The sequence below is a fragment of the Maniola hyperantus genome, chromosome 9 (genome assembly GCF_902806685.2).
Source record: "Maniola hyperantus chromosome 9, iAphHyp1.2, whole genome shotgun sequence".
NCBI classification, from domain to species: Eukaryota; Metazoa; Arthropoda; class Insecta; order Lepidoptera; family Nymphalidae; genus Maniola; species Maniola hyperantus.
This window is the reverse complement of record NC_048544.1, coordinates 13,618,739-13,633,818: the sequence shown is the minus strand read 5'-3', so window position 1 is coordinate 13,633,818 and position 15,080 is coordinate 13,618,739. Positions and strand designations below refer to the sequence as shown.

At 36.2% G+C, this 15,080-nt stretch overlaps 1 protein-coding gene across 2 annotated transcripts in view; it reads right to left on the bottom strand.

The window, feature by feature from the left end:
• Window positions 1–12,678: 12,678 nt before the first annotated feature.
• Window positions 12,679–15,080, bottom strand: part of LOC117985021 (somatomedin-B and thrombospondin type-1 domain-containing protein-like) — a 54,714-nt gene continuing 52,312 nt past the window's right edge. For both annotated transcript variants that reach the window (XM_034971698.2, XM_069500940.1), the window contains exon 6: window positions 12,679–14,226. In XM_034971698.2, coding sequence (XP_034827589.1) covers window positions 14,027–14,226 — 200 coding nt within the window. In that variant the 3' untranslated portion in view covers window positions 12,679–14,026. The remainder of the gene's footprint in view (window positions 14,227–15,080) is intronic.

Here is a 15,080-nt window from a genome sequence, read left to right as displayed (position 1 = left end):
TATGTTGGAAATTTGAGGGTATGCAATGAAGTTGTGAATACGAACAACGGCACAACTTTTAACGAGGATAGTCCCATTTAACTTACCGAGTTCGCGTATTGAAATTCGTGTAAGCTTTTTGATTACAAAGCTGTTAATTAACAAATTATTGTTTATTATTATATGGGCGGTTGCCCTTTGAATTCGTAAACGTATTTTAAACTCAGCCGGCAATGAAGAGAGGTACCTATTGCTCGGAGTTTCTCTACGTGATCAAATCAGAAATGAGGAGATCCGTAAACTATGAGTGATAATAGACAAGTATAGTTAAGACGTCAGATTCGGGAGGTCGGGGGTTCTAACTTCACGTCTAACTTTTCGGAGTTATGTGCGTTTTAAGCAATTAAATATCACTTGCTTTAACGGTGAAGGACAACATCGTGAGGAAACCTGCATGCCTGAGAGTTCTCCATATTGGTCGCAAAGGTGTGTGAAGTCTGCCAATCCACACAGCCAGCGTGGCGGACTATGGCCTAAGCCCTTCTCATTCTGAGAGGAAACCCGTGTTTATGACATACTAGATGACGCCCGCGGCTTCGTCCGCGTGGATTTAGGTTTTTAAAAATCCCGTGGGAACTCTTTGATTTTCCGGGATAAAAAGTAGCCTATATCCTTCCCCGGGATGCAAGGTATAGCTGTACCAAATTTCGTCAAAATCGGTTGAACGAATGGGCCATGAAAGGCGAGCACACAGACAGACAGACAGACAGACGCACTTTCGCATTTATAATATGTCGTAGATGTCGTATTCTCACGGATGACGGATAGAACTCGGATGACGGAAGTGCAGTGTGTAATCGCCGTAATGGAGAGAAGTCGTATCTAATCTAGTGCGTAAGCTACAATACAAATAGTTCTATGACTACTTCGGAATGTATTTTCATGGATTCAGAAGGACACTGGCGCCGATTCTCTCGTCTTTCTCTAAACTAAATTTAGAGTAGGTATCTGCATCTTTCTCTTTTTAATATTGCTAAAAAGGTCGAAACATGAATTCTATATTCAAAGACCCTAAATTTTAGTGCACGCTACGAATCTAAACCATAGGTTTGCGACTGGCAGCTAAAATCACGAGGTTTGAAGGCTCTAAATTAAATTTAATCAGTCAAACTGTCCCCCCAATTGTGTAAGAATAACCATTTAATGGCTATCGCAATCGTCAAGAAATTCTGCCCTTTGATTGGCTGTGAAAAAATGTAAACAGCGAATCAACCAATCAAAGGGCAGAATTTTTGACGATTGTGAGAGATTTAGATAAAGAAAGAAGTTAAGACAGTGGGCTTTAATAGTGATGATCAATAGAATCTAATGACGACTAATAAAAGTTACCATCTATCAATTATTTGAAATGTAGGTAGTTGTAAATTTTGTCAGGTCATGCCAAGTAATTAAAAATTCAAGCAAAGCATCTGCTGTATTATTTTAAAGTACGAATCCTAATCATCTAAACAGGCTTCTATAATAATTTGAAGCTAACAACCTAGTGTTTACTTTTATCTCAATGTATAAAATAAATAGCAAAAGAGGGTAGGTAATAAATACAGAAGTAAAACCAACTAAGTCGAATAATAATTAATCATTTATTGAAAGATCTTTAATACCTACTTTAATCTTTATAGACCTATCTGTATTTTGTTGTATTTCTCAGCATAGGTCTATTTCATATTAAAATGAATCTACCACCCGTTTCCAAAGGTGTTTCGTTGTGTAGAAGAAAGGGCAAAACAAACTACACAACACACATCTTTAAAAGCATTACAACATTACATTATATTTAAAACATATTTGGTACATGGTTATAACAAATAAACATTAAAAGGCAAGTGATTACATACATTACAATTTACAATAAAATATAAGAATACTTAACTTTAGATAAACCGCCGGCCTCGTTTGCTCTGGGCTGGAGAACCTCACCATTCAATTATAATAATTAAACCGTAATTTGTTGTTAACACAAGGATTGAACTAACACCGAATCAATTTCACTTGGAGACTGTACGATACTGTCGCTCCTCTGTCGAGGTAGCTACTTTTATATCTTCCCATCGCAAAACAGGCGGACGTCGACCATCACATGATATTTTTTTAATAATTATTTATGTTGGTACAATGGTAGGTACCATTGTACCAACATTGAGATTGTTGACATTATTATTAATTTACTTAAATAATATTATTTGCAACATGTATTGACGGTTTACCTATTATTGTTTTACTACATTAATTAAGGACATAATATAATTGATGATTTACATTACAATAAGATACTATTAAATCATAGCCTTTTGAGTTGGGTAACATTGACGTTGTATCCTGTCACGGCATAACGATTCTGTTCAAAATATTACTACAAATATTTATTTTAGACTCCAAGTTTATGATTAGATAAATTTTAGCATAATAATCATGGCTATATTTTTAATCGTGATATGACACGGCCATGCTGATAAGTACTTCACTCCCGAAGTACATAGGGAAAAACAGAAGGGGAGAAAAAAAAAGAAGAAGAAAGATCTAGCTAAAAGCTACAAAAAAAAATATCTGTAAGCTAAAAAAAATATCTATAAGCTACAGCTAACTAACCAGTTGCTACCCCCTCTCGGTCCTCCCACCTGCTGTGCGTGTAGATCTAGACTGAGAGGGTCAGCAACCCCAGCAGACTTTTTGCCTCCGTCCTTTATTGCAGGGTACCTATTCCCCTGCTGGTGGGACATAACGGCAAAGCAACAGGGCAGGACACCAGCAGCCTAACTCCCTAACTGGCTGCACCCCATAAATAGGGTCTTGTACTAGACTCTTGCCTAGTAAAGACTGTACGCTAGCGCCGTCCGAACAAGTCACCTAACATTACTAAACCAAAAATATATATATTTTTTTAGCATTAGTATTAGTAATGATTAGCTTGAGCAGCCCTAACTAACTGGCCTAACCGCTGCCCGCCCATAAATGGGTCTTGTACTAGACTCTTGTCTAGTAAATACTGTACGCTAGCACCGTCCGAACAAGGCGTCTAACATTACTAGCCTAATAATTTATTATTTTTTTTTGCGTTAGTACTAGTAATGATTAGCTCCAGGCAGCCTAACTACCCTGCCTAACTGTCTGTCCGCCCATAAATGGGTCTTGTACAAGACTCTTGTCTAGTAAATACTGTACGCTAGCACCGTCCGAACAAGGCGTCTAACATTACCAGACCAAAAAAAAAGAAGATAATATAATATCATTATTTTCCGTTTTCCACATAGTACAAGGTAATGATTAGCTCCAGACAGACCTAACTAACCTAATCCCCTTTGTTCCACTTGAGAATCACAATTTTTTTTTTTTTTTTTTTTTCTTTCTTTTTTTTTGTTTGTTTTGTTTTGGTTCCCCTTCAAGATAATATTTTTGTTTTCTTTCCGTCATTTAATATAAATGACGGCCATTCGGCCATCTTGATAAGTACTTCGTTCCCGAAGTACATAGGAAAATAAAAAAACTGCAGCCAGTGAACAGTGGCAACAAAAGTACCGACATAAAAAAAAAAGTAAGATTGCTCCATCCACAAAACGATATTCAATGATTCAACGTCAATGTTATTGTCATAAAAACTAGGGTAGCTAGACGTCAGACCGAAATTAGAGTAGAAGAGAATGTTTTCTTTGTTGATTATGTTTTATAAACAAGTGTAGTGTATGTATCTCAAACCAACTCAAAACAAGAATAAATTAAAACGCGTTGTAACGTAGGTAGTTATAAAATTAAATGTTCTGATAGCATCACTAAACAGAAAAGAAATACTTGAGTAGGCAATCTGCTTTACGTTGTTTTAAGAAAAAGAAGTTAGTTGATTAACAAAAGTTACTTGAGCATCTCTTTTTAGAAAAGAAAAATAGTTGAATTATTTTAAGAAGGAGAATGAATAATTAATATAGTTTACGTTTAAGTTACATAAATCAAAATAGTGATTTCTTCTTGTTTTGAGTTGTAAGCAAACGGTACGATGCAATGTCTCTAAAGCAAACCTACTGATTTATTCGTTATTTAGTTTCGGTATATCATAACCTTCTAAATGATTTCACATTGTTATATACTTTATTATAAACCGCTCGGTCAATCTGACGCCTAACTAGACTTATTCTTATCTAAATAAATTATACCACAACACGTGGTTTATCTAACTAATTAAAAATCTTTTATGATTACCCTCACAAAAACTTTTTCATAGAAACAACACCACAAAATCGTGGTTTTAAATTTACACTTTTCTTCACACACAACGCACAAAATTGTACTTAGCTTGATCAAACGACGCGACGTTTCAACCGGCGATGCCACACCAGCACCAAGTGCCACTGACAACAGAGTTGCCCCTCGCTTTGGGATCATCGGGCACCAACATCAAGTGCCACCGACGACAGGCGGTAGCCTGTCGCTTCGAGGAGAAGCCGTATCCACGATTGCTGAAAGCATTTGAAAAGTATTAGTATTGCGACAAGAAAAGAATTATCGTATCCCACTTCTGATGAGAGATTTAGATAAAGAAAGAAGTTAAGACAGTGGGCTTTAATAGTGATGATCAATAGAATCTAATGACGACTAATAAAAGTTACCATCTATCAATTATTTGAAATGTAGGTAGTTGTAAATTTTGTCAGGTCATGCCAAGTAATTAAAAATTCAAGCAAAGCATCTGCTGTATTATTTTAAAGTACGAATCCTAATCATCTAAACAGGCTTCTATAATAATTTGAAGCTAACAACCTAGTGTTTACTTTTATCTCAATGTATAAAATAAATAGCAAAAGAGGGTAGGTAATAAATACAGAAGTAAAACCAACTAAGTCGAATAATAATTAATCATTTATTGAAAGATCTTTAATACCTACTTTAATCTTTATAGACCTATCTGTATTTTGTTGTATTTCTCAGCATAGGTCTATTTCATATTAAAATGAATCTACCACCCGTTTCCAAAGGTGTTTCGTTGTGTAGAAGAAAGGGCAAACAAACTACACAACACACATCTTTTAAAAGCATTACAACATTACATTATATTTAAAACATATTTGGTACATGGTTATAACAAATAAACATTAAAAGGCAAGTGATTACATACATTACAATTTACAATAAAATATAAGAATACTTAACTTTAGATAAACCGCCGGCCTCGTTTGCTCTGGGCTGGAGAACCTCACCATTCAATTATAATAATTAAACCGTAATTTGTTGTTAACACAAGGATTGAACTAACACCGAATCAATTTCACTTGGAGACTGTACGATACTGTCGCTCCTCTGTCGAGGTAGCTACTTTTATATCTTCCCATCGCAAAACAGGCGGACGTCGACCATCACATGATATTTTTTTAATAATTATTTATGTTGGTACAATGGTAGGTACCATTGTACCAACATTGAGATTGTTGACATTATTATTAATTTACTTAAATAATATTATTTGCAACATGTATTGACGGTTTACCTATTATTGTTTTACTACATTAATTAAGGACATAATATAATTGATGATTTACATTACAATAAGATACTATTAAATCATAGCCTTTTGAGTTGGGTAACATTGACGTTGTATCCTGTCACGGCATAACGATTCTGTTCAAAATATTACTACAAATATTTATTTTAGACTCCAAGTTTATGATTAGATAAATTTTAGCATAATAATCATGGCTATATTTTTAATCGTGATATGACAATTGCGACAGCGATGAAATGGTTATTCTTACACAATCGGGGGGTGTGTCTGTCCTTTTCATATTAGGTACATTACTAAGAAGAGGATGCAAATACTCTAAATTTTAGGTGTGCTCAGAATCAGCACCAATGCTCTAAGATAGCTAGGTAGCTACTTGTCCGAGAATTTCCACATTTTATTCGAACTGAATCGCAAAGAATGATACTGTATTTGCATAAATTTCACATCGCGGCCGCTTCGTGGTTTCTGAATCGTACCTACTGAAATAGATTTCGGGACATTTCTGAATTCTGCAGAATATTTCCTCGGCCATTGCTTTAATGTAGTTTGAATTTCTTATGCTAACCCACTTGTGCCAAATCGCTAAATCTGGCACAGTTATATTTTGTAATGCGGTTATATTTTAATATAAGTTTTGGTCTAAGAAAATTTTTAATCTTACTCTAAGAAATGATGCAACTTAAGCTCCATATTGCGCTTGCTTAGAAAACAGAAAACGCCTATTCACTCTTGACTTGAAGGACTTGCTGTCAAGCGATTTAGTTTTGCATTCCTCTGGCTCGAATGTTTGAAAAAATAGAAACCTCTAAGCTATAATTTCGTAGAGTCAACCTCAGAAGGAAGGTCTATATCTTACATAGTAGATTTGTAAAGCGTTGTCCTTGTCGTTGAGACCGACAAAACGTCATATAGGAATTTAAACTGTCATATTTTCTTATAAATAGGTTGTAGAGATTGGAGAATAATTTCAAGTGTTAGCGTATTTATCTAGGCCCACTTTTGCGTCCCGATTGCCATCTCGACCTGTCACGTACTATACTCACTCTTTTACTTTATTCTGAAATGTATATAGACAACCAACGTTCACACTTATAACAAACCCCTTTTTACGGCAAAAGGCAAAGAAAAAATGCCAGCATTTTCGTTTCCCCATTTCCAGGTGGAAAATTCTCGTCAAGCAATCCGTTGTCAAAAACAGTGCGGTATTGTTTTATTATTTGCAGACGAACATTTGTGATAGTCAAAGAGACAGTCGTGAGTCAAAGAGATTTTCTTTAGGTCAAATTCATAAAAAAGCGAGTCAAACTTGCCTACACAGGATCGTCCCTCCTCACTCATCTTTTTTTAGGGTTCCGTACCTCAAAAGCAAAAACTTAACCCTTATAGGATCACTTTGTTGTCTGTCTGTCTGTCCGTCTGTCTGTCAAGAAACCTACATGTTACTTCCCGTTTACATGAAATTTGGCAGGTAGGTAGATCTTATAGCTGACATTTGGGGAAAAATCTGAAAACCGTGAATTTAGGGTTGCATCACACAAAAAAAAATTGTGGTCATAAACTAAAAATTAGTATTTTCAAGTTTCAAAGTAAGATTACTATACCAAGTAGGTATCATATGAAAGGGCTTCTCCTGTGGATTATAAAACAGATTTTTATTTATTTTTATGAATCATAGTTTTTGAATTATCGTACAAAATGTCGAAAAAATACGACTGTACTACGGAACACTCGGTGCGCGAACCTGACTCGCACTTGGCCGGTTTTTTATTTGTAAGACGACAAAAAAATCTCCAGATATATGAAAACTGTTGTCTCTTGCACTATATTCAAATTGCTGATATTTCACCTTTGGCCCGCGTATGAATTTTTTGCGTCCTCCTATTTCCCAGCGAACTTTTCCCGATGCAAAAGTTCAGTTAGTTTGAATAGTTTATTTTTGCGGCCTCCACACAGTAGCCGTTAGGCATAGTTTAGGAAATACATTGTTAGGCGTCCACGTAGACCGCGTTCCGTAAGAAAAAAACTCGCACAGGAAGCGTATCATCTCACCGTACACGAAACACTTTTTCGTGACGTAACCACAAATTCACGGTTTTCGGATTTTTTCCTTTACTTGAGCTATAAGACTTACTTACCTGCCAAATTTCATGCTTTGTAGGTCAACAGGAAATACCCTATAGGTTTTCTTGACACACACGACATACAGACAGACAAAGAACAAAATGATCCTATAAGGTTTCCGTTTTTCCTTCTGAGGTACGAAACCCTAAAAATATTTGTAATACCTTTGGCCTAACTCTACCTTCAAACTCTACACTGGTGCGGTTTCAACTTGAGTTTCAATTTTTGTAGAGTTAGGTTATACGTCATTTATTTTATTTTATTTTATATCTTATTAGAACGGCATTGCCACTTACACTAACTAGATACTTAATAATAAATAATTTAAATACAAATAAAGGTACAAGAAAAAAGACATAAAATACAAAACGAGAAAAAATCAAAGGATTTTGAATATGTACGCTGAGAACATTGAATGACATATTCATGTAATGCTCTCAGCGTACTTCAGTAACTCCCGAACCAGTAATAGACCCATCAATAAATGGGTCCTATTGAGCATCCAAAAGCGCGTTGAACGATGCTAATGAACGGGGTATAGGTGACATAGATCTAGCAACAGTGCGATGATGTGGGACCACGAAAAGTTTATTTTTTCGTGGACGAAGATTACTGTTGGATTCAGGGACACGTATGCGACACAGTTGGTCATGAAGTCATAGCACGCCGAAGCAATACAGGCAATTGCACATGCTTCTACTTAGGTACCTTAGCTATAGTATTACTAACAGATCCACCACTGCTTCGTTATGGTGGAATTTCTGAAAATCCTTTGGGGTGTAATTTTTGAAAGTCCCTTGGATGTGGGATTTCTAAAACCTCTGTGGAGTGGAATTTCTAAAAATTTCTCATGGGGGAAATTTCTGAAAATCTTGTTTATACATTTTTAGATTTTTTTCTCGCTTAGTATTTAACTAGCTTATGCTCGCGACTTCTTCCGCGTGGACTACACAAATTTCAAACCCCTATTTCACCCCCTTAGGGGTTGAATTTTCAAAAATCCTTTCTTAGCGGATGCCTACGTCATAATAGCTATCTGCATGCCAAATTTCAGCCAGATCCGTCTAGTAGTTTGTGCTGTGCGTTGATAGATCAGTCAGTCAGTCAGTCACCTTTTCCTTTTATATATTTAGATTACCGTATTGCCATCAAACAAACAAAAAACATAATTAAGTCATTTGTTACATTCTTCTACTTACCTATACCTATTGGTAACTAAATTGAAACAAACATTTACCTACCTTACCTATTTGTAAAACATTGTTTTCATTTCTACACCGTTTTGGCGCACACACACTATATTTATTTTAAAGGCTCAAACACATTCTCGCTCCACTACCTCACAGTTTAGCTAACATACAGTTAGGTAGCCCTTTGTGGCCGAAAGCAAACCATTTATCACTTTAAACGAGAGAAATAAAGCTAAATAAATAAAATTAATCCTAAGGCCTCTAGAATTTATTTCTATTTGAACTTTTCAACTTAAAATTAAAGCTTTTCAAAAGTTGGCTTAGATAAATAAATATTTTAGTACTTTGTAAGTTCTTATTTTATTTCTTTATGATTTTAATGCAGTTTTTACCATTATTTGGTGACGATACCTACGGTGGCTAACGATTTGTATGTATAGAAGAACATTCTAAATAATTTTAAATACATATCAAAAATTGCGGACCTGGACCTGGGCCAGGAATCGAACCTGCGTCTCCTGGGATCGCGCCCGACGCTCTGACCAGTAAGCTACGGTTCGCTTGCTGCCAGTGTCGAAATTTGTGATATGTATGTTCACTCAGTACTCAAGCGACTGTTAATGCCAGTAGCGACACTTTGCAGCTATCGTATAGGTAAAACACTATAATAATTATAAAAATGGACACAGAAATACATAGCGCCTACCTCACATAGTACCTTATAGGTTACTTGGTAATATGATGAAGGTATACTTATTTTGTTTATTATTCGCATAGAATCCGAAAATCATCTAGGTAGGTGAAAGAAGTCGCGGGAATAAGTTTTTCAGTCATTGAATGCAATATTTTGCTCTACTAACTGACCGAGTTTTTTTCTGTTGTCAGCGTAGTTTGCAATTCCCGACTGTCTCTGAAAGCTCTCGTTCAGGACACACATTCATTACCCCACTGTACGTTAGCTAAGCTGTGATAGCCTAGTAGTTTGAACGTCCGCCTTCTAATCGGAGGTCGGGGGTTCGATCTCGGGCACGCACCTCTAACTTTTCGGAGTTATGTGCGTTTTAATTGATTAAATATTGCTATTGATTGCTTTAACGGTGAAGGAAAACATCGTGAGGTAACCTGCATGCCTGAGAGTTCTCTATAATGTTCTCAAAGGTGTGTGAAGCCTACCAATCCGCAGATGGCCAGCGTGGTAGACTATGACCAAAACCCTTCTCAGTCTGAGAGGAGACCCGTGCTCTGTAGTGAGCCGGTGATGGGTTGATCATGACATGACCTACTGACCGAGTTTTTCCTTTCCCGACTGTCTCTGAAAGCTGTCGCCGCCGTTGTTCAACACACACATCCATTACCCCACTGTACGTTAGCTAAACAGCGGTTACAACAAACGATTTTCCCACGGAACACAATTTCTGTATAAATTTGCATCTATATTGGATCACCGTCGCACGATGCGATGCGATTACGAAAAGAAGGGCTTGTAGACATGGACCATTTCACGGATAGCATGTGGAAAATCACGTGAAAAGCCTTTTCATTTACTTAACTAGCAATTGCTATCTTACTTAAAGTAGTCTGTAAATAATCAAGAAGTAAAATCAGTACCCTTATCATAAATGGGAAAGTGTGTTTGTTTGTTGGTTTGTTGGTTTGTCCTTCAATCACGTCGCAACGGTGCGACGGATTGACGTGATTTTTTGCATGGGTATAGACAAAGACCTGGAGAGTGATATAGGCTACTTTTTATCCCGGAAAATCACAGAGTTCCCACGGGATTTTTGAAAAACCTAATTCCACGCGGACGAAGTTACGGGCTTCAGCTAGTTATACATATATCACACCCGGCTTTACTCACGTGTTTAGTCGACGTTAGCCCGACTAATTTCATACCCATCCGGGGCCCTTTTTCACAGGGACTCAGTTCCCGCACGCGTCGCGGTTGAGTCCCTGCGAAAAAGGACCCCGGATGGGTTCGAAACTAGTCGGGCTAACGTCGACTAAACACGTGAGTAAAGCCGGGTGTGATATATAATAATAATAATAATAATAATAATAATAAATCTTTATTTTCAGATACAAATCCAGCAAGTTATACATTATACATTATAATAAAATATGTCTGATGGAAATCACTCACGATAGTTTTAACGCTAAAATGATGTAAAATCTTACAAAATTTGAAAATTATTATACATCTAATCCCGCTTGCACGGTCATCGACCCGAGCTGAAGAGTGCGCGAGCTAGAACACTTTCATCACATTAATGCAGCAAACAATCGTTTGCTACGTTTCACGAAAAGTAAATTTTTTCACTTACAATCATAAGTGCAAAAAATCACTTTCGGTAAAAAATGAAAACCAACCTGCGAAAATATAACAGCGCCAAAAAATGTTGATTTCTACAAACAATTATTGTACCTATAAGTACGAAAATTAAAAAATCCTTTCCATGAAAAATAGCATACCTACCTAATATGAAATCACTGTAAAGAAAAATAATAATTTCACCAAATGAAGTTAATTTAAAATAAGCAATCATGCCCATCTCTAGCTTTTGGTGTTTCCTCTCAAAATATTGTTGTCGATAACGATTATTTATCGTTAACGATAAGTAAAGAAGGGGCGAAGGAGTGAAGTGAAATGAAGTTCAAACGACCATGATGGGATTTTTACGATGCCAAACCACGTCAAACGGTAATTTCTAAATTTTTTGCTTCAAATACGCATACTTACATCTTATTTTTTGTACTCACCTATGTAAAGTTTCTTATGCGCTGATGAATTATCACTACGACACACTGCTAACTCTGAACTAAATTTAGAGTATCTGCATCCTTTTCTTTTTACGAATGCTAAAAAAGGAACAGAACATGACTTTCACATTTAAAGACTCTAAATTTTAGTGCACAAATAGAAATTTAAACAGTAGGTTCGCGACTGCGCGCTAAAATCACGGGTTTTACCATCTAAAAATTAAATTTAGAACTGTCAAACTGTGTCTCTCCTTTTCATATTACATTAGTAAGAAGAGCATGCGAATACTCTAAAATTAGGTTGTGCTCAGAATCAGTGCCACTTGAGCTACTAAGCTTAGTGATTTTCAAACTTTTATCGATGAGTTAAGTATTTGAAACAAATTCAAAAATTTAAACGGAGATTAAACTAATTTAATCACAAAGATTCTATGGGAATCTCTTACAGCCGTACTCAGAGTCGCTAATCGTTACTTAAGATTGAGTTAAAACGAGACAGATTTATGTGAGATATAGCTCTGTCTCGTTTTAACTAAACTTAAGTAGGTAACGATTAAGTGACTCCATAAATTTCCTACCATAAAGCACCATTATAAAATGGCAGCTTCATTGCTACTACCATCTAGCCTATGGGCTGATAAGTAATATTATTCTAGCTTAAACTTCTACTTATGATTAATTTTTAATTCTTATTTACAGTCCAATAAACTGTCCTTAGTTTATTCTAACACGTACTTACAGTTCACTATGTTCTTGTGACCTAGAAAAATAAAGTAGCACAAGCACTATTACACAAACGCTGCACTTATGTACCTACCTTGGTACTTTTTAACACTAATTCGAACGGCTTGGTTCTTTTGAGCCTCCTTTTGATGTCCATGTTATCTAGAAGCTTCACAGCCTCCAAATTAACATGATGGTGAAGTCGATGTTGGTGAGCTTCTGCGTATAAGTGACTCTGAGTACGGAGGTTTGAGTGAAGATTTTAATCTCCACTTAAATTTTTGTTTTTTTTTTCGAACAACTGAGCATATCCTCAAAGTTTGTATTGGTTTAAAAAAACCAACCTTTTATTTCAGTGCGTTTATTTATTATCTATTTACATTGTTCGTCAAAGATATGTTTATTTATTCGACAGTAATTATATTATTATTCAAAGTCTTACGAAATTATTCATTCTTTTATTACCTACTAAGTATCATTAATAATTATAACTATTTTACTAGGTAGGTATCTACTATTAAAACTAAACTTTTATTGATTTGTTACAGTTAGTTAAAGTACATAATATTATACCTACTTAAAAACTAATTTATCAATTTTCCTCATATTTTTATAGAAAAAGAATATTATTTGGCATGTTTTATAAACACGACTAACATTCTCCGTAGCCCTTTCCCCTACAAGTAAACTTAAAGCTAAGAAGTAGGTGTCACAGAGTAGTTCCAACAGGTTTGAATCTACGGAAATGAAATCATTTTTTATAAAGTACTAAACTTACAATAATTAATTACATGTTATTTGGTATTTACAATTATTTACATGACAATCGCAGTATGAGGCTGGGGGACGCCCCGCACACCCGCACGTTACCCGCGGTACTCCACAGCCCGATTGCCATGTCGACCTGTCGCGAACTATACGTTAGGTTTCAATATTTGCCTTTGTTTTTATGTTGGTATTCATCATCATCATGATCAACCCATCGCCGGCCACTACAGAGCACGGATCTCCTCTCAGCGTGAGAAGGGTTTTTGACTTTTGCCATGTGCGGATTGGTAGACTTCACACACCTTTGAGAACATTATGGAGAACTCTCAGGCATGCAGATTTCCTCACGATGTTTTCCTTCAACGTAAAAGCAAGTGATATTTAATTAATTAAAACGCACATAGCTCCGAAAAGTTAGAGGTGCGTGCCCGGGATCGAACCCCCGACCTCCGGTTAGAAGGCGGACGTCCTAACTCCTAACCACTAGGCTATCACAGCTTATGTATTGTAATGTTGGTATTGTTGCATCAAAATTGCAATGTCTATTTGGTTGGGTAATTAGTTAATTTAATCAATTAGTGATGGCATTTGACTTCGCTAATTGTGTTTGATCATGTTCAGGCATTCAGGCTTCCAGCCAACAAATAATGCGGAACGTATAGACTAGTCTAATACCGGCCTCCCATGATGCGTGATTTGCGGACGGACGCGGAATTTTTACAAATATTAAGTCCGGGTTGTTGGTGAACTAAGTCAAACAAATATAAAGTCTGGGTTGTAGGTGAGCTAAGTTATACAAATATAAAGTCCGGGTTGTTGGTGAGCTAAGTTATATAAATATAAAGTCCGGGTTGTTGATGAGCTAAGTTATACAAATATAAAGTTCGGGTTGTAGGTGAGCTAAGTTGTACAAATATAAAGTCCGGGTTGTTGGTGAGCTAAGTTATACAAATATAAAGTCCGGGTTGGAGCAGCACTCGCTGGTCTTGTCGGGCGTGTCCCCGCGGACCCACTTCCCGTGGCAGTGGGGCGCGACGAGCGCGTAGAAGCGCGTCGTGTGACCCGCCACGCCGTGCCCGCCACACCGCCATTTTAGATCCCGTCGCAGAGCTGCCGTCTCGCACATCACGCATACTGTGCTACCTGGTAGAAAAAAAAAACCAAATTATCATCTTAGAGAATGTTTAACAAGTTCACTTTAAACACAGCTAAAAAAACCACGAAGGTTTCAGGTGAAGTGTGTCATTCCGTCAACTTATCAATAAATAATAACGCTTCTCTAAATAATTTACATTGTTTACAGAAGCACTTATTACGATATTAAATCAGGTAGGTACCCATTTAATTCAAACATGAAACTTCCTTTATTTTGAATTCCATTAAAGCATTGATATACAAGGTAATTCTGAAAGCGAGTCACTGTAAGTATTCATCATTATGAACAATAGGCTAGTTGACACTTTTTTTAAGTAGGTCTTAAATGGTTAATATTTGTCCTATTAGATCAAAAAAATTAACACTATATTTTTTTGCGCCCTAAAATCCGTAAAACTTTAATTTAAAAATATATTTTTCTTAGACAGGTGAAAACACTGTCGGCCATTTTTGGCCGATAGATTATCTGTGCTCTGACGTCTGCATTTGTAAACAACAGCATAACCTACCAAAGTTTAATAAACATGACTTCTATACTAGTTTACATGAAAAATATAGTAATTATCGTTATTGTATCATCCGAGAATGTAAAAACGCATCGATAAAGACCACAGGAAAGTTGTGGATTAGAGTGCCCAGTGAAATAAATACACGTAACACGCGAAGACTTGCTTAAAGGGATCCTATATCACTAACGACTGCAACCCAAATTTATTTTTGCAAAGATCACTTTGTTGTAAGTCTTACTTAATAACTTATTCAATTTATATAGAGAAAACGATAATTTTTTACGTTTACTATGAGTTTTTAGAAATATATAAAAACTAGCTTATGCTCGTGAC